Here is a 19,664-nt window from a genome sequence, read left to right as displayed (position 1 = left end):
TATAAATGAGACGAACAAAATTCAAACAAATTCAACAAAATTTATTGCACTTAAAATTATTAATTAGTTTGTATGCAAATCTTATTCATGGACAGTTAAAAAAAAATCAGATTCTTCTTCATAATCTATTCAATAAAAGTTCAATAACAGTGAAATTAAACACAAGCAGCTTCCTATAGAGTCTTGATATACAACCAACTCTGAGCCTACCTTCATTGTCTGGGGGTACATAATGTCTAATATGTCTGGCAAGCCATTAATGTAATTCATTTTTAAAAAAATTGCCTACATTGTAATAAGATTGTATGAGGTCAACTTAAGAGTTTAATATGGAGCTGGTGGTTATACTTTGTTAGTTTTTTTCCCCCACCAGTTCCAAGTACAAGTACAGGCGAATAAACATGAGAAGAAAAAAAGGGGAAAAAAAATAATGTAATTCATGAGAACCCCCCCCCCCCGCCCCCTCCCCCCCCCCCCCCCCAAAAAAAAATTAAAAAAAATGGGGTGCTGGGAAATGGGAGAACCAATAAACTATTGTAGTAATAAAGAATCGTGAACTTCAGTTTCAGGGTGGTTTTGTTTGATTGCTGACGTACGACGTCTGTTTCTTGCCGAAATGACGATAGTAACCATTTTGCATTATATTCCAGAATGACAGAATAAGAATGGTCTGCGGTGCGAATCGAAACCAAGAGGCCGACCAACCTTTGTAGAAGCCCACTGGTCCCTCCCTCCGCCATATCTTGAGAGCACAATCCCACAAACCCCGGTAGTACAACCCTCTCCCTGTGCGAGCATCCACTCCTTGATTGTATATTCGGATACTGATGACGTCCACAGGTGTCACAAACACGACGATGGCGGCGCTCGCCACCATGCTGGAGGTGATTGGGATGTAGAGGCTGCTGGGCACAAAAATCTAACGACACAGATATTGAAAAGTGTTAAGCAAATTGCAAAATAAGGGATATCAATAGGATATAATCCAATCATAAGAAAATTTTGGCTCTTCTATATGAACATTAAAGAACGGGTTGGGGCGGGGCCCGGGGGTGACCTCCATCAAAGGCGGATCCAGGGGGACCGGTCCCCCTTTAGTTGTTTTTATGTGTGTATTTTAGAAGAAAAAAAAACTCCCCCCTTCGGAAATTTGTTTTTAAAATATCCTCTTACCACCCCCCCCCCCCCCCCCCCCCCCCCCGCTTATTCAGCGGCCTTTTTATTTCATTTCTAAACAAGATCTTCAATTGCAACAATGTTGACAACCACAATTGACACGGTACAGATTCCTAATACCTCGGGTATCACCTGATTGTCAAAATCAGTCAGTACAAGACTAGTGCAGCAGTTGTGATGGGCAGACAGCAATAACTTAATTCGGGCTGCAGCTTTAAACACCTCACATCAGGCCCCGGTGAACGTTTTTTTCAAAGTAGGTGGGGGGCTAAAGTATTTATGAACAGGTAGAGCGTAGCGTAAATTGACGTAGGGTCCTGGGGCGGCACCCCTGGAAGCTCGGAGGTTTGAGCAGGCCAGGGGGAAAAGAGGTCATTCAAAGGGTGTGGGGGGGGCATCAACAATAAAGGGCACTTTCCGGGAGAAAGGGGTACCTATTCAGGGAAACCTCAAAGCGAAAATTTACAGTTTTTTTTAGACATTGGTATATACCCCTACAATGTGATTACAGGGATGATTTCAATGTCTGTTCCTCTCTTAACATGGTCCATACTGTTCAAGCATCACACATTTACTTTGTAGTTGGTTTGTGATGGTAAGAATAATTTTTGCGAGCGAGCGAAGTGAGCGAGCAAAAAATTTGGACTTGTGAGATCGCAGTGAAAAAAATTACATCTTATAAAGAAGAAGAAAATAAATCCTGATGGGGTTTTAAGCACAATCTAATCATGAGAGACTGAAAAGATCTTTAATATGAACCATAATTATATCAACTTTAAATACGAGCGAGCGTAGCGAGCTACACTTGGGTGAAATTAAAGAAAACTTCCTCTTAATCCCTTTAAATTAGGAGCACTTTTTATGGGGAAAGGAAAATGGGGCACATATCCAAAGGGGAAAATGACACTTATTTGAAATGAAAAAGAGCACATGTCAAAGTAAAAAGGGGAATTACCAGAGGTGAAAATGGGGCACTCCTCGCACTTAATAAGGGGCACTCACCAGAAATAAAAATAGGCACTTATGACAACGGAAAAAGTGCAATTTTCAGAAGAAAAATGTCACTAATCTTAAATGAAAAGGGGCACTTATTACAGAGTTAAAGGGGGCACCTCTCAAATTTGAATAAGGGCATGCACTCATCGGAGATGAAAAGGGGCACGTATAAGAAAGAACCAAATCTCACGCACACATTATGCAAAAGAGGTGAGTAATTACGTCCTGCAGGACACAACACAAATCCCAGGTTGGTTTCCGGAAGCTGGAGAAGAATCCTTTTCGCATCGTATACTGATTTTAATTTTTAATGATTTACGCATCTATCCAATCTGTCCATATAGTGTAACAGTAACAACCCATCTGTGACACTAATAAACGATGTGCATGAGACTTATTTTATTCGGTATAATTTACATATAATAAATATTATGGGCAGATTGAAAAAGAAAAATTTAGACTGACAGGTCGTCTTCTGTGCACCTGTTCAACTGAATGCAGTGTTTTTACCCAGATTCTGGCGATAAATATGGGTAATTTTCTGAATAAATCAGGCTTTTACGACCACTTTTACGAAACTAATTTTATGAATCCGCGAACTGCCGAATTTGAAAGCTTTGCCGACATGCTTCACGATGCCTCCGTGTTTTTACTTTTCGCATTTGCTATTTTTTCGTGCTTTTTTTCCGGGGCCTTGCCCTTGGTTGGTTTCTTTCTATTTCTCTTTAAAATACTTTTTCAAATAAGAGGGGGGGGGGCTCGAGCCCCGCCATACCGCGGACCCTGTACACTGTGTAACAGTATGATGATTTGACAGATGGACCTGAAGTTAAAGGTAATACAAAGTTTTGGTATGGGGTCGTGAATTTGGTTCAAATGAACATATTGGAAGCATATGCGATCCTACAATATTCACTGATCGTTGTCGCGGTCGAAATCGACTCTTAAGTTATGAAATTGTAAATAATAAACACTTTATGTTGTATAGCTCCCTCTCAAGGTCAAATATTCATTAAGCTGTAAAACAATGTTTCTTGACTAAAATCGACCGATTAGCTATTCCCGTTCGGAAATTATATACCACAACTACATATTCTGAGATTTTCATGGTCGCAACTACCATTGTACGGCCGTAGGAGCTATTTGAAAATTTTCAAAATTTACCGGGAGCACCGGTAAATCTTTATATTTAATTTTTCTCGAAAGCAGAAGTGTTTTAGGGGCTAAAATTTCTAGTCCTTTTAATTCATCCCCAGAGGCATCCAAATATATCAAAATTGTAAAGAATCACTATCCACCCATTTTTCAAAATTTCCCAAAACTTTGTAATACCTTTAACCGAGTCTTGAAATACTTTTGAACGTTGTAACTTGTACGCCCTAGTGTAGAGAGATCATCGGCATTTTGTTTCTATCATAATATATAGGCCTAAAACACGAATTAGGGCTAGTTTTGACCTGAAAACAACCCAAAGCTTGGCGCATGTCCAGCTGAACCGCGGGAGCTTGGCCTATATACGGATAGGTGAGGGCCCTGGGTCAGGCGCGGATCCAGGATTTCTTAGGGGAGGGGGCCCAACTTTTTTTTTTTTTTGCTCCCGAAAATTTGAAAATCGCGCCGGCCGAAAAGTTGCTCAGTGGGGGGGGGGGGGGGGGGGGGGTACAGAGCACAATTGTTTTTTTTTTTTTTTTTTTTTTTTTTTGCTCCCGAAAATTTGAAAAACGCGCCGGCCAAAAATTCGCTCAGTGGGGGGGGGGGGGGGGGGGGGGGGGGGGGGGGGGGGGGGGGTTAGTGAGCACATTTTTTTTTTTTTGATCCTCAAAAAAATTTCAATTTGCACCCCCCCCCCCCCCTTGAGCGCCAGGGGGCCCAACCCCCAAAAAAGGTAAAAATGACGTGATTTTACATAATTTTTTTCTCAAGGGGGGGGCCGGGCCCCCCGGGCCCCCCCCCCCCCCCCCTGGATCCGCCACTGCCCTGGGTCCACTCCTAACTCGTGTTTTAGCCCTTCTTTCTTCCCTTTTCCTTTCCTTTCCTTTCCTTTCCTTTTTTTCGGGGGGGGCGGGCCCGTCGCCCCCCCCCCCCCCCCCGTGGATCCGCGCCTGCCTGTCTTACCTCTTTTTCGGTGAGAAAATCTCTTGTGAGAACAAACGCCGTCAGTTGGGAAGCTGATCCGATCACATTGCGTACAGTCTGAGCGTGAACCCCTCTCCATAAACCCTTAATACCGCCCTCTACGTAGATTCTCTTCAAACCTTGCAACCAGCCTGAGTGGGTATGTTGGTGTCCCACGGCTATGACTTCATGCGACTGGGATTGTAGTTGAGTCTTAATCTACCAAGGTGGAAATAAATTTAAATTATTCGGCTGAAAAGAAATTAACATGACATTTAATCCGATAGTCATGCATTTTATAACAGAAACAAATTTGTGATCCAGGCGAGAGAAACTATTATTCACAAGGAACTGTTTTGGCGAAAACGATTTGATGTAATAATGAAAATGGGCATGTTACAGTCTAAAGGATGACTTGTATATCGAGGCTTTCATCTGTAATGATATGGATATTCTCGTGTTTACGTTTTCCTCAAAGGTTCATTGACGTACATGTACAAGGCAAATTCCTGGTAGATTTCGCTAGAACTATGTTTACAAACATACATGGTGAATTCCTTGTATGCTATTTTTAACACCTGTTCCGAGACGTTGCGCTCTTAATTTTGGCTCTACTTTTTCGGCTTGGCCGATTGGATTAGGTGTCGCTGGGCGTGTCGCCACAGTTGACTTAAATTTAATTATGCAAATTTGGGAAATAGATTTGTATTACAATTGGAAGGGTTTTTCCTTGTTGCCGGGTCTGTTCACACTATCGAAATAGTATGAGAGAGGAAGTGAAGATTACAGGTGTGTAATAGCCAGAAGCATTTGGGCTCGCTAGTGTGGACGGACATAGCAACATTTATCCCTCATTGAATTAATTTCCAGGGTTGTTGGGTCTCCGGGTGATTTGCATCTCTTGTTTGAAAGATTAGAATGTAAGAGACACAGGTGGGTGCGTGAAAGAAGTATGTGAGGAATAGAGATGCGGATCATCCGGAGCGCCTTATATCCTGGGGGTAAATTCGCCAAGAAATATAGGACCTTTTAATACGGAAACTAATTATGGGTGGATTGATATTACGCAATGCGTCTGTGTGACACGCCTCAATTTTTGGGTGCGCGAGGCGTGTCAGTTCGGGGGTATAAAAACCGAGTTGCGTCTCTAGAGCGGGACCTCTTTTCCGTTACGATCGACATGAGTTGCTAATTTGTTTCGATTGGGTTGCCCAGCCCCAAAACATGAACTTCGTGATTTATCAATTCTTCGTTTATTTTAATAAATCTTCAACTCCAATCAAGAATTTGTTTCAGTGACTTTGATTTATCTTCGTTTTCTACACTTCAAGAACTAAAGCTATACTTTAACATTTTCTGAGTCGGTACTAGGCGGGGCGGTTTTGGCCACCGGGCCGTCTCGCCGTGGATCGCTTCAATTGGTAGTACGGATGGGGTAAGACACTTGTTTATCACTTCAACCAAAACACCTCCCTGCTTCAACCATTACCATTGAACTTCAAGATATATTAGCGACGTCAGCGGAGAGCTGCAGAGATTTTTGTTAGCTCACATCCGTCAACTAGTTATATGTGGATCTGTTGGGGTTGTCACGAGGACGGAGTCCAAGAACCCCTGGGCTTCGAACTAACTTTTTTTTTTGTCGGCCGCTCAGCATCGAAGAGTATTGAGAGGAGTGAAATTTTCTTCTGCTGGTGGTTTCCTGACGAGGGGGCCCAGGAGCTTATTTCCGCAGAGCTACAGCGCGACGAAGCGACGGTGGAAGCGTAGCTGGTGATTCTTTTATGCTGGGAAAACGGTAGTACTTTAGGGCTGCGTGGGTGTCATCTTGAAGGGGCTCGCTGCTTGTGTCAGCGGGGAGGTGATATCGTCACTTCATTCATGGTCGGCGGCACATGCCTTCAGTGTTGCATGCTTGCATCGTTCCGGTGAATTAGAAGGCCGCGGTGCCGGGAAACTAGGTACGTTCAGCTGGTCTCGTAGCTGGTCTACGGGTTTTCTGCGTAGCCTAACGGTTCGTCCTGTGATCTCCGTAGACGTGAAGTCTTGCAGTCAACTACATCGACGCGACACAACATCATAGCCATCGAGAGGGTCTGCAAGACTGTGTATTTACGGCGATCTAAGGCGTGTTCAGACATCACTAGGAGGGAGTATTTCTGAGGGTGACGGATGCAGGCAGCGGATTGACATCTCTGGTATGTCTTGAACTTAGAACACTTTATCTATATATGATAATTATTCTATGCCTTGTTACGTATGGCATTATATACAATTAGATACGTCTTTTGATGTATACCATTACTCAGAACGTTTAGTGTATTATCTGACGGCATAATTCATTAATTGACTGGTAAATTTATATAATCCTTGTAAACGAGAACAGTAGTGAAGGTGTGTTTTTTTCATATATACATATGGTAACTAAGAATATGGTTCTGGTTTCACTCTGGCTCGCCTAGTATACATCTCTTCCAAAAATTAAGGTAAGCAGTATTTAGTGGTTTTATGCTATGTATGGTAACCGAGGTTGCATCCTTGCCTTAATGTTCATATTAGACTAATTAATAATATTTACAATATATAATAATAATTATGGCTGAAGAGTTAGTTAAAGATTGGTAACGGGTTTTACCGAAGCCCTACAGGGTATCCGGATTACACCTACTGGTAGGACAACCGCTAGGTTGGATAGATTTTCAGGGCAGGGTGGTATGTTATTAGAAGATTGGTTAGAAGAGGTTGACCTATATTGTGAACAGTCACAAATTTCAGAGACCCAAAAGGTCAGTGTGATCAAGGCTCATTTGGAGGGGCCGGCACGTAAAGAGTTACGATGTTATTTGAAACACTAGATACAAATCAAATAGTTATTATTTTGCAGAACCACTTTGGTACGTGTGCATAGTGACAATCCTGACCAACAGTCGTTTGCAGAGCCTAGCTCTTCTGGCATATTTCCATCTTACACAAAAGATCAGTTAATCCAAATGCAGAAAGAAGACCCCGAACTGAAGTTTGTATGGGAGCGGTGGTCCCAAAATTGGGCACCCGGTGATGAATACTTCAAACATCCTTCAGAACCTGATAATGTTAAATCATGGTTGACTCATTGGTCTCGCCTTTCATTGAAAGATGGTTTGTTAGTAAGAAGAGTGCTAGACCCTGTATTTGGAGAGATATTCCAAGTTTTAAATTCCTCAATGTTTACGTAAGAATGTGTTGGTAGGATGTCATGATGAATGGGGACATCAAGGTAGAAATAAGACTTATGAATTAATAAGATCTAGGGCCTTTTAGTATATGTTGTATATGTTGGTTCCTAATTTTGATAAAGTAGGTATAGATCCAGTAGGGGAGAGTATATGTTGGTTCCTAATTTTGATAAAGTAGGTATAGATCCAGTAGGGGAGGATGTAGCAGGGCGAGCCGGAGATGATAATGTTAATGTTCCAGGGAATCAGGATGGTGCCATCCCAAGAAGGTCGCAAAGATAAACTTAGGGTAGACATTCTAACCCTTTTGATTTACCAAAATCAGTTTTGCGTTGTCTTGATTATCTACAAATTTTGAGATATTCTATGTACAGTCGGATATTTCGTATTTTTATTGAAGGGACCGTAATATTGACGGTTAATTATCACGGTAATTAGTCGTTTACATCAAATTGGAGAGTTAATAATTTTAATTATCAAACTTTTACTGTTTTAGGGCTGGGCACCCGTCCTGATTTTATTTGGGGTCATTTATGGTTATGGTGATTTTTGCCTAATTACGTGTTGAGATTGGTTGTATATTCCATAGGTCTGCATATTACAAATTTTTATATTTTTCCGGTTACACGTATCGTTGTCTATTCCAGTGTTCGAAGAAGGTGCATGTATTGTCACTAGTATATTTCAATTTTTAAGTAGTTTCTGATTACATATGGATGTTTACAAGTGGCAGGAGCAGTCCCAACAACCGGTTGGAGGAGGTCTGGGGTATCCGGCTCATAATTATCATGCCTATTGATGACATAGATAATTATTGAAGAAGACATGGGGCCGCAAAGAAGTGCCCCTTCTCCCAAATCGAGTTGTAAAAAGAGAAGAGAAAGACAAGAAAGGGAAAACATAGGATATAGATTAATAGGGGGCGGGGCTCTCATTTGGTCTATTTAGTATTCTATGATACAGCCATGGAATTATGCCATTTAAATTTCAGCCCTCGTATGGTCATGTATCGTGAGATTATTAGGTATACGTATATATCGAAAAGGGTATGTAAATAGTCATAATAATGTAATCGTATATAGCGCTCAGAGCATTCAAAGAATAATCGTACCACGTGCCCACTTACTCCACCTGGGTCGAGTGTGGCAAATTTAGATGAATTTCTTGCCAAAGGACACTAGCTCTGGTGCAGGAATTCAAATCCAACTTACCTTGTGGTTCAAAGCCCAGAGACTTATATCTTAGACCACAACATCTCAGGGACATCGAACCCCGTAAACATATTAAAAAAAGATATATATATATATATATATATATATATATATATATATATCTTTATCCTCTAACACTATATAACATTACTCCACTGTTATACCCATACAGAAGTAGGGGTGATAAATCAAGTATTATCCTATAAAAATGCAGTCAAATAAATTATTTCCACATTATACCCTTCCCCTATATCTTGTCATTATGTTGTTTATGCATGCCATACACTACATTGCTACTATGTTGCAGTCCTCTTCTTTTCTCTTTCTCCAAGCTCTCTATCATCTTCTCCTCCTTGCCCATCCCTTTCTTCCCTCTCTTCCTTTCTTCTATTTATTATGTATTTGTGTATTCGGTTCGGGCGTACCCATTTAAAATGCTTTGCTAACCGGGATTCGCGCCTTCTTACTTGTAATACTAGTTCTTAAATAGATGTTCGTACGTATAAATTGCATTGTTTGAACAGAATTAATGTCAAATATGTTGTTTAATTGAATGGAAGAAAATAAAAGTTCATTTCATTTGAATTTGTTTTTGTGGTTCACAGTCCGGACATCCACTAGACCAAACACCACAACAGTGGCCATCTTAGCCGTTAGGCTTATCACTGCTGATTATACTTACAAGGAAGAGAGGACTGCTGATCAGAGCTCCTACATAACCTCCAGCTCCTGCAGCACAGATCGTCCTAGGAAGACTGTTCTCACCAGCAAGATTCTTCGTTAGTCCCATGTCTACTAAAACCTGGTAGGTCCCAAGTCTCGTACCGTTCTGAATCGCCGTATAGACAAGTGCTGGAGGCAGCCCAGCCTGCAGGGCCAGGAGACCGTCATAGCGACCTATGGTGTAGAAGGCATGGAAGACATTCCTGTAGTGACGCTGGTAGGTGCCCCATGCCTTCAGCTCTCCCTGCAGCTGGAACCTAGTCTTGACGACTTCTAGTGGGTTAGTGAACAGGACTGCACAGGCAGCTGCAGCGCCACCAAGGCAAAACTCCACCACAGCAACAGGCATTATACACAAAATGTTTAAAATACGTCAAATACAATTGAAGTGTTTATAGCATTAATGATTGCAAACTTCGTGGCAATTAAAAAGCATTATTTATAAGAAGGTCAGAAAGTTCCTGCGAAATATACATAATAGGTACATCCGTAGACTTTGTACTTCCCAGTGTCATAATCACTCAGGAACGGTATTGTCTCTAAGATTTTATAATGCAGGACAGGTTCACAATCTCGTGACTTTGGACTCGAATCCGTAAGGTTTATAATCTCATGAAAAAAATAACGGAGATTGACCTACAATACAGCAACCATTTATACCTTGTTTTGCATAATGCTATCATGCAGAAAATCATGGAGGTACAGAGAGAGAAAAAAGGCCTGTCCAAATGTTTATTTTGGACACCTTCCAGTTCAACGCTAACTGTATACCAAGCCTATATGACATAACGTCCTTGTTTTCACGAAGTGACGGTAGTGAGGAAAATCGTCACGCAAAATGAATGCAATTTTTTTTTACTACCGTCACTTCGTGAAAACAGCCCTGCTAACGAGAGATACCTCAGTCCCACCAAGAGCGATAACAAACCAAGGAAAATACCACAGTGCTCGGTTTGGAGCTGTGACAGAGCTATATAATAAAGAACATAATACGCGTTGCTCTACGTAATTTTCATTTTGCGTAAAATAATAAATATGTGAAGTTGACTCAAGAACATACAAATATATATCGGTATTACTTGGATCTCCGTTCTCTCTCTCTCTCCCCCCTCTCTCTCTCTCTCTCTCTCTCTCTCTCTCACTGTTCACCTCACCCTAATTATATATACCGCACACACACACAATGCTTCTCTCTCTCGCCTTTTCTCTTTCTGTCTGCCCTCTCTCATCTCTCGCCCCTCCCCTCCCCCGCTCTCTCTTTCTTTGTCTTTCTCTCTCTTTCTCTTTCTCTCTTGCACTTTTTTATTCTCTCTACATAGCCTATCATTCGTTATTTTCTATCCTCCTTCGGTAATATTACTCAATATAAATAAGACGAACACAATTCAAACAAATTCAACAAAATTTATTGCACTTAAAATTATTAATTAGTTTGTATGCAAATCTTATTCATGGACAGTTAAAACAAAATCAGATTCTTCTTCATAATCTATTCCAGACAATATCAATAACAGTGAAATTAAACACAAGCAGCTTCCTATAGAGTCTTGATATACAACCAACTCTGAGTCATACCTTCATTGTCTGGGGGTACATAATGTATTGTGTCTGGCAAGCCATTAATGTAATTCTTGAGAACCGCCCCCCCCCCCCCCCCCCCCCCCCCCCCCCCCCCAAAAAAAAAAAAAAAAAAAAAAAAAAAAAAATTGAGCAAAAATAGGGAAATGCTCCTTCGTATGCCCGACCCTTTTCGAAAATAGTCTCAAATGAAGACCCCATGCATACAGTCAGTTACAGATTTGTATCGTCACTGTATCATTATGATAGCTTGCACGAATTATAGCTTCAATAGCAATAAGAATAGAAAAGAACTGAAAATTGGAGACAGAAACGCAATGTCGGAAAGACAGATGTTATGTAATACATAATGAACAAGGAACAAAGTTTTGAATAACTAGGCCCTTAAACATACACAAATACAAACAAACATGTAATTATTCTGATGATTATTAAAAAAAATGACATGTAATAAGTATCCAGAGCTTTCTTCATTTGAACACGAAAATCATCCCTGAGGTGAAAATAAAAAAGGTTTTTCATAATACAAAAAAAAATAATAGCACATGGTAAAACGGGGTGAAATGGAAGAGAAATGAGAGAGCGAGAGAGAGAGCGAGAGAGAAATCGAGAGGGAGAGAAGAGTAAGAGAGAGCTAGAATGCGAGACTGGTAGGGAGAGAGAGAGAGAGAGAGAAGGGGAGAAGGATGAGGGTGAGAGCGCCTCGGGTAACTAGGAAAACATGCAAAACTACGTATTTTAAAGGTTCCTTTAATTGTTACTGTAAACTTTGCTAACATTTAATAGATTGTGATACACTGGCAAGAAGGACAAATCCTTAAACGTGTTTTAATTGCCATTATCCAATTATTTAAGAAAATCCTTACTGCTGATACTATGCCCTTGATAAATTGTTTGAGCACCTTTGAGTGTGATTCAATCGCACATAGGCACAACAATCAATGGAGATATTTACTGTTGTTAAGGAGTTTAAAGAAATAATTTTCCATTCGTAAGGTTCTTCTCCACATGTTGCACAATAATATAAAGCACAGCGCTGACTTGTTGTCAGAGCAACTGTAACCAGGGGCGTGTGTCGTACAACCATACAACAGTCAACATTTTGCGCGCGTGGCACCCCTGTTTAGCAAAATATTTAGCATGGATTAATAAGCTTAACTCTTTATTCACAACAAAATTGAAAGAGGTGATAAGTACGGAGCGCAATATTTGCAAACATCTGCCTTTTATGATAAAGCAGTTTCATTGAAGCAAGAAATTGTAAATTTCGCCGACATCTATACACAGTCAATTGACATCAGCTTCATGATTTACAAAAATGGCAAGTACTTTTTTGACAATCCGATTATAATTGTAGTGGAGATTGTGGATATTGCGTTTCTCTTTTCTCCTTGCATCTAGTTGAGCAGCAGACAATGTGCAGCATTTCAATGTATAAACATAGATTGCGCATTTCAATCGTCTTTCAGGAATCGTTACCTTTCAAAACGAATACTGATGAAAATGACGATAATGGTAATTATTGTAAAGATGACGATGATGGTTATGACGACGGTGATGATGATAATGCTTATAATACTAATGAGAATGATGATGATGATGCTAATGACGATGGTGATGGTAATTATGAATAAGATGATAATGATGGTTATGACGATGATGGTAATGATGCAAGGCATATGGCGATGGATGGATTGTAATAATGATGATGATGGTGATGATGATTATAAACAGATTGATGATGGTGAAGATAATCATGATAATCATGATGATAATACTGGTGATAATAATGATGATGATGATAGTAATGATACTGATTATGGATAAGGTGATGACGTTAATGATGATGATGGAGATGATAGTTAGGATGGTGATGGTCATGATACTTTACTCTCTTTTTCCTATTTTATTTATAGACTTTTGATCAGAGGCTTTGTTTGACATTCATGCTTAGCCTGACAGCCTGTTTGTCATTCGGTATGTATTTCTTGATTAGAACTCAAGACCATGATACATTGAGTACAACATCTTAATGAGAGGCATCTAAGTAGAATTTGGGATTCCTTATATTCGGGTGGTACTACGGTATATTCAGGATAAACGAATTATTCTAGGAGTATTAATTATTCTAATTCTTCTCTTATTTAAGAAGAGTAAACATGATAAATATAATTTAAATTGTTTCAATAATGAAAAAATATATCTTTTCGTTCAAGCATAACATACATGTAGGAGAACTTACAAACGCCTCGTATTTAATGAGATACTAGTCTGAGTAATTCAATGTATCAAACACAGTAGAGTACATAATCTTATATGGGTTATGGGTAGGCGTAAATATGGCCGATGTTACCTACAAGAGAGGTCCAGAATGTCACCAAAGAAGAAAATGAGACCGAACCCACACTTACTTTGCAAAAGACTTATCTTGTGTGCTTTTGCTTTTTAGGACTTCGAGAAATTTGGAAGTTCTCTTTTTTGCTTCTATTCAAACATGTTAAATGACATGTTTCTGTTTCCATGTAAATCTTACTTTCAGCTTTGCTCGTGTCATCAGATGCTAGCAATGGAACAAAGACATGTTGTACGGATGGATTCAGCCTGAATTACAGCTTACCCATGTTTCATGAGTGTAAGAAGAAACTACACCCTAGTGGCAGTATGGTACAGACTATCCCAAAGCTCATCCCTATTTCAACTGCAGGTGGTCGATTTCCTACAAGGACTGGTACCAGAGGAATCCCCGCTGGTCATAGAGTCTGCAGATTTCCAGGTAAAATCGATGATCCGTATTCGACCAATTCAGTTAAACCAGCTGCGTCTAAGATCACCTTTAATGGCGAGAAAACTTAAGCATGAGACTAACTTCCGTTCTCACACCAGATTGTTAACATAAGCTTAAAAAAAGCGAGATTCGGGTTTGAATTTGAGTACATTTACCGCCCAATAATTTCATATAATAATGTAAATGTTCTTAACATTGAATAATTTCATTATCAATCGGGAACATTCACACCTAAGTATATACTGACGGTGTATAGAGCATTGCAAAATAATAATTTGATCTGCTTTAATCCGTAACCTGCATGGGGCTTTGCCTTTTTGTCCCACGCCCGGGCCGCGTTTTTTTTGTATGCGGCACAGATTGGGGTTAGGTGCGTGTTTAGCCTATGGGAAAGTTTAGGATTAGGGTTAGGGTTAAATCAAGACCTCTTTTAAAAAAAAGCCCCAATCTGTGCCGCAGAAATAAATGACGCGCCCGGACCGATTCCCTAAGTTGAAAATAAAAACAGAGATAAACTATAAGGCAAATGCTCTGGAAAAACCTAATGACAAATCGTCCCAACAGAAATAATCTATTTGAATCTCTATACCATTAAAAATAAACACCAAACTATTGTTCTTTATTAAAATGTTCAATTGAAATTTATGTAGTGGATCTAGTGTCTGACAAATTAAGCTAAGATGGCTACCCTACCCATTTCCCTCTCCTATTTTGCCTTTCTGAGCATTCCTCTCCCTCTCAGTACAATAACATTCACCTGCCTAAGTTATTCAAACCACTCCGCCACTCCGCTATTACGTAATCTTAAAATGTCAATGTCAACGTTTACTTTGTCTACAAAAAAAAATGCATTTGCTGTTTACTATCATTAATACAATCTTTGATCTCTGAAGGAAAGGACTATAGTTTAAAAGGAAACGAGCACTACATTCAGGCGACGCAACCTTTGAAACGCTAGGCAAACACCCCTAAACAATACTTTCATTAAAGAGAAACTGTTCGGAGTTTTGTCGTAAATTATCAGGCATACTTGTTCGAAAATTGCACTTGACTCTGTTAACCTATTAACCTAATTCTATTTTTATATTTGAGGCCTTTAAATTTACACTGGTATACACCATGAAATCAAAATTGATTGCTTTCGTGCCGAGACTTCAGATTATCTCTAATTTTTAACGTAATATTGTTTTAGATAAAAAAAATAAAATTGATTGCGTAGTAGCCATGGTAATGCATGTAGGAAACGTGATGATGTATATCAGTGGCGAACGCAGGATTTTTTCAATGGTTTTTTTTTTTTTAAATCGGGCTAAAAAATTTCCCAACGACTCAGCCAGCCGCTGAATAAGCGGCGGGGGGGGGGGGGGGGGGGAGGGGGGGTAACAGGACAATTTTTTTTTTGGGGGGGGGGTCTCGAAATTTGAAAATTTGACATTTTGTTCCGTAGGTCAGCCATCGGCATAATTTTTTATTTTTTTATTTTTTTTAATTAAAAAAAAAAAGGGGGGGGGGGGGGTTCCCTAAAACATACACATAAAAAACTCAAGGGGGAGGGTTTAACCCCACCCCCCCCCCCCCCCTCCCCTCCTGCGTACGTGCCTGATGTATATACTCGTACCATTAAGTTCCTTACTGGATGCAATATTTTGACAGATCACCATTTTGGTTTTCGATAAAAGCACTTAACCATAGAAGCTATTTTATTATTGATTGATAAAGTAGCCAAGGCAATTGATAATAAGTCACACATGGTTGATATTTTTCACCATCGTTAAATTGCTTTAAACGCAAACTTCGAGTTTCTCTTTTAAATTCTTACATCTAATATGCTTTGTTTGCCCTTCCCAGTCCTTTTTTCTTCAATACAAATCTTAACTGCTGATTGATGATGCATGTTCCGGTTTTTATCATTAATGCACCTCTTACAACAGATTTTAATTAAAACTTATCATGTTTTCCCAACGTTACTGATTCACACGATATTATAATCTTCGTAGAGCATTTTCGAGCAAAATATCACCTCGTGTTATCTCACTTTCTTTAGAGTACCGAAGCTGTGACGTCATAAAAATCTATTTTTAGAATTTCTCAATTTTTTTTTTTCATTTTCCGAAATTTTCCTACCCATTAGGAGCCAGAGCATATAACACTGAGTTCCTATAGGAAATATATTCATTCAGATGGTCATATCTCAGCCAATACTTAATATATTCAATTGGTTTTCGATATTTGGACATTATTTTTGATGCTCTTTCGGAAAAGGAAGAAAAAATTGAGAAATTCTAAAAATAGACTTTTAATGACATCACACTTCACCACGTTCTATTTCCTTTTCCTTCATACATCCACTGAGAGTATAAATAGTAATGAGGCAATCAGAATGAGAAGTTGTGAAATTTCATTTTTGTTAATGATTCATTAAATTTTGAATGCCTCAGGAACAAAAGTGATATACAGACTTCATGTAAGCCTGGAAAATTCATTTTATATGAATGCATTTCATACGGTATCGACTGATAGTATAATAGCGATTCCTACGGAAACTTTTATATTTATGGAAACATTTCAAAAACATATATAATTTCTTGCTCGTTCGACAGATGTATTTAAAGGGATAGTTGTTTTCAGATCGCAAATGCCTTCAAAGTGTATGGTTATTGCTCTTATTCTTATCTATGACATTTCTAATGCCTTTTTAGGACCTAAAATTGCTAAGAAGGTAATTTTAGACCCCAAAATGTGTGAAATTTAGCCAATACTATCATACTAATTCAGCTCCACCTTCAAAGAAATTAGGTGACCGTTAATTAATTAATTAATTAATAATAACAATACATGGGGCCGACTGAGTGTGCGTAATATAACCAACAAGAAAAAGCCGACAAAAAAGCCAACATCGACATTGGCTGAAATACAACGTAAAAGGCGCTATTTAGTTTTTTCAACGGCTTTCAACGGCTGGTTCAAATTATCTAATATTTGTGGTGGTACAAAAGTATTAGAAATCGATATTTTTAAGGATATTTCAGCCGTCACCGAACAGATTTTGATCAAACAAAGATGATTTTGTCATTTAAATTGTATATTCTTTCAAATTTGACAGTCAGTTTTTCATTATCTCACACAAACAAATTTGTGTAGCGCCCTCTGCAACAGAACTCAGCTATCCCTTTTTGACATCTTCCAGCGATGAACATAAACACATGCTCTGAAAACAGTATCGTGTAAAGCGAATATAATTCGAACAATTCATTTTTATAATTTTTGTTTTCTTCTTTTAGATTGCAAAGATGTCTGCGAAAACGGCTGGTGTGAAGAGACAATGAAAAGCTACAAGTGTCACTGCCTCACTGGATTTCGAGGGCGCCATTGCGATGAACGTGAGGCCAATGGAAAAAAAAAGAATCTCTTCAGTATTAATTTTAGTGCTTGTCTAGTTCCTTGTTTATGTCTTGCTGGTCCTAACTGTCGGTGACAAATATTTCAGAATTACTTTGAAACAGTTTTACTGGTAATGAATTATAGGTGTCGTGGTCCAGTGTTTACGTCATCGGTCTCTGGATCACATGGTTCGCGGTCCGAGGACCACCGTGGCACAGTCATTTGACATGCTATTAATCTACATTTGCCACTCTCCATCCAGGTGTTTTAACAACACACGCAAACACACATATACTGAGCTGTTTATATATAGTTATGTCAGGAAGGTGATACCTCCCTGGTTACGTATACAGGCGCGATAGCTCAGTCGGTAGAGCAGCGGTCTCATAATCCGGCGAGTGCCCTTTGGCAAGGCATTAATCCTCACTACCAGGTCCCTCGGAGAGGACCTAAAGCCGTCGGCCGTCTGGTTGCTTACTTACAAGCATTTATGCTTTCTTAGCAGTCAGGTAAAATAACCATCACATCCATCAAAAAATACATGACTATACATAAACAGTTCAGAACGATTATTCAAACCCCTTGTTTTTTCGTAACTTTCTATACACAAGAACAAAAGGTTGATCGGTTGAATTAAGGCCTTTGTGGGATACCTTTAATAGATGCTTCAATGTGTGTCATAAAGCAAAACTTCGCACAATTTTTTTTTTGTTTACATACTTTTAAAAATAACAAAACGTGGTTATTTTATAATTAATTTAGTTGTAAACAGTATATGTATTAAATGGACCAAATTAGTAATATATAAATAACATGTTTTAGAGTTGTGAATAACCTTTTAGACAAATCCATTACATCTGCAGCTTAGACAATTTAAGGCATCTACCTTCATCTTCCTCCCTCAATGTATATGATTATTGTTCATTTCCTTTAGGTGCAGGACCAGCTCCGACAGCTGACAAAATGACCAAGTCCACGACAGACCCGATGATCATGATAACATCCCAAGCCACTTCAACCACCAAGTCCACGACAGACCCGATGATCATGATAACATCCCAAGCCACTTCAACCACCGAGTCCACGACCGACCCGATGATCACGATGACATCCCAAGCCACTTCAACTACCGGTGAGATTTGTGGGGAATAACAAAGATGATACATTATTGTTGACTGAAGGCTCCCAAGAAACAAATTTCCTCGAGACATAAGCTTCACAAGCTAAGAGGCTCCCCCCCCCCCAAAAAGGGCCTAAATTGGTCTAGTTTGCCTTTTTAAAGCTAAATACTATTTTGTGGTTCGCGAGACCGTCGTCGAAACAAACACAGTTGTGGTATATTACTGATTTTAGGTGGCGCGTAGACCATCGGTCTCGGAAAATCTTTTATCTCGGATGCACGAAGACATGATAAGTTGCTATGTAGTTGTAGTCTACCTTTTTAACAAATGAGTTATCCATAATAATGATTTCGTATGAATAAAGAACATTTAAGTTTTAGTGCTGTCTTTCTTTTTGTTTCCTCCTCCTCTTCTTCTTCTTCTTCTACTTCTTCTCATTATTATTATTATTATTATTATTATTGTTATTATTATGATCATTATTATTATTGTTATTATTAATATTATTGTTAGTATTATTATTGTTATCATTATTATTCTAATTGTTATTATTATTATTATTATTATTATTATTATTATTTTTATTATTTTAATTGTTATTATTTTTATTACTGTTATCAACAACAATAATCGGGGAACGAGAGGATCTTTATTTTATTTGGGTAATATTGTGAAGACGAGAATACACAATTCATTATAAACATTAGGTTTATTTTGACGTTGAAGTGTTTACTTGCTCAGTTCACTCACTTGCAAAATTCAAATAGACCTACTGGAAAATTATGATTTCAGGCTAAGGAAGTTATACGCTGCACACACACACACAAAGAAAACGCGGGCACACGCACACCTTGGTAACATTGTGCGTCCGTACGCCTCCAGGAATTAATACTAAAACATGACATTGCAAATGGAACCAATAATTATTCTGTAAACAGTTGACTTAATTTTTCTGGACGATTGCTTCACATTGTTCACCTCAGTTGGATCGAGCTGTCAAGAACTTTCGGGATGGTTTGAAGGAAGCCTTTATTGTTACTTTTCTGAGAAGAGAGTCACTTTTACTCAAGCCATGACGAATTGTCGGAACATCGATAACGTGACAGGTCAATCGGACTTAGTGTCCATACATAGCCAGAAGGAGATGGACTTCATTGTCAGTACCAGTAGAGTACAAGTACGTATAATAATCATCTTAATGAAGCAGCCTCATAATCGTACAAACCTGATTTTGTTCTTCCTTAACTCATTACAAAGTGGCGTATCTACACCTTTGATTCAGTGCAATGATGATTCATCTACCACAATTGGATCGTCATTGACCTGAATGGTTCAACCTCGGCTCCGGGAATCCAGGTTTTAT

The 19,664-nt window shown here is 39.0% G+C and overlaps 1 protein-coding gene across 1 annotated transcript; it reads right to left on the bottom strand.

Moving 5' to 3' along the window:
• Positions 1 to 503: 503 nt before the first annotated feature.
• Positions 504 to 9,848, bottom strand: LOC584676 (solute carrier family 25 member 35). Its single transcript, XM_030986518.1, has 3 exons — positions 9,396 to 9,848; positions 4,288 to 4,506; positions 504 to 919 (listed from the first exon to the last, which is right to left on the bottom strand). The coding sequence occupies exons 1-3, from the start codon at positions 9,783 to 9,785 to the stop codon at positions 566 to 568; spliced, it is 963 nt and encodes a 320-aa protein (XP_030842378.1). The 5' UTR covers positions 9,786 to 9,848; the 3' UTR covers positions 504 to 565.
• Positions 9,849 to 19,664: the final 9,816 nt, after the last annotated feature.

The sequence above is a fragment of the Strongylocentrotus purpuratus genome, unplaced genomic scaffold (assembly GCF_000002235.5).
Source record: "Strongylocentrotus purpuratus isolate Spur 01 unplaced genomic scaffold, Spur_5.0 spur5_scaffold_16, whole genome shotgun sequence".
Lineage (NCBI taxonomy): Eukaryota > Metazoa > Echinodermata > Echinoidea > Camarodonta > Strongylocentrotidae > Strongylocentrotus > Strongylocentrotus purpuratus.
This window is presented reverse-complemented; position numbering and strand designations above follow the sequence as displayed.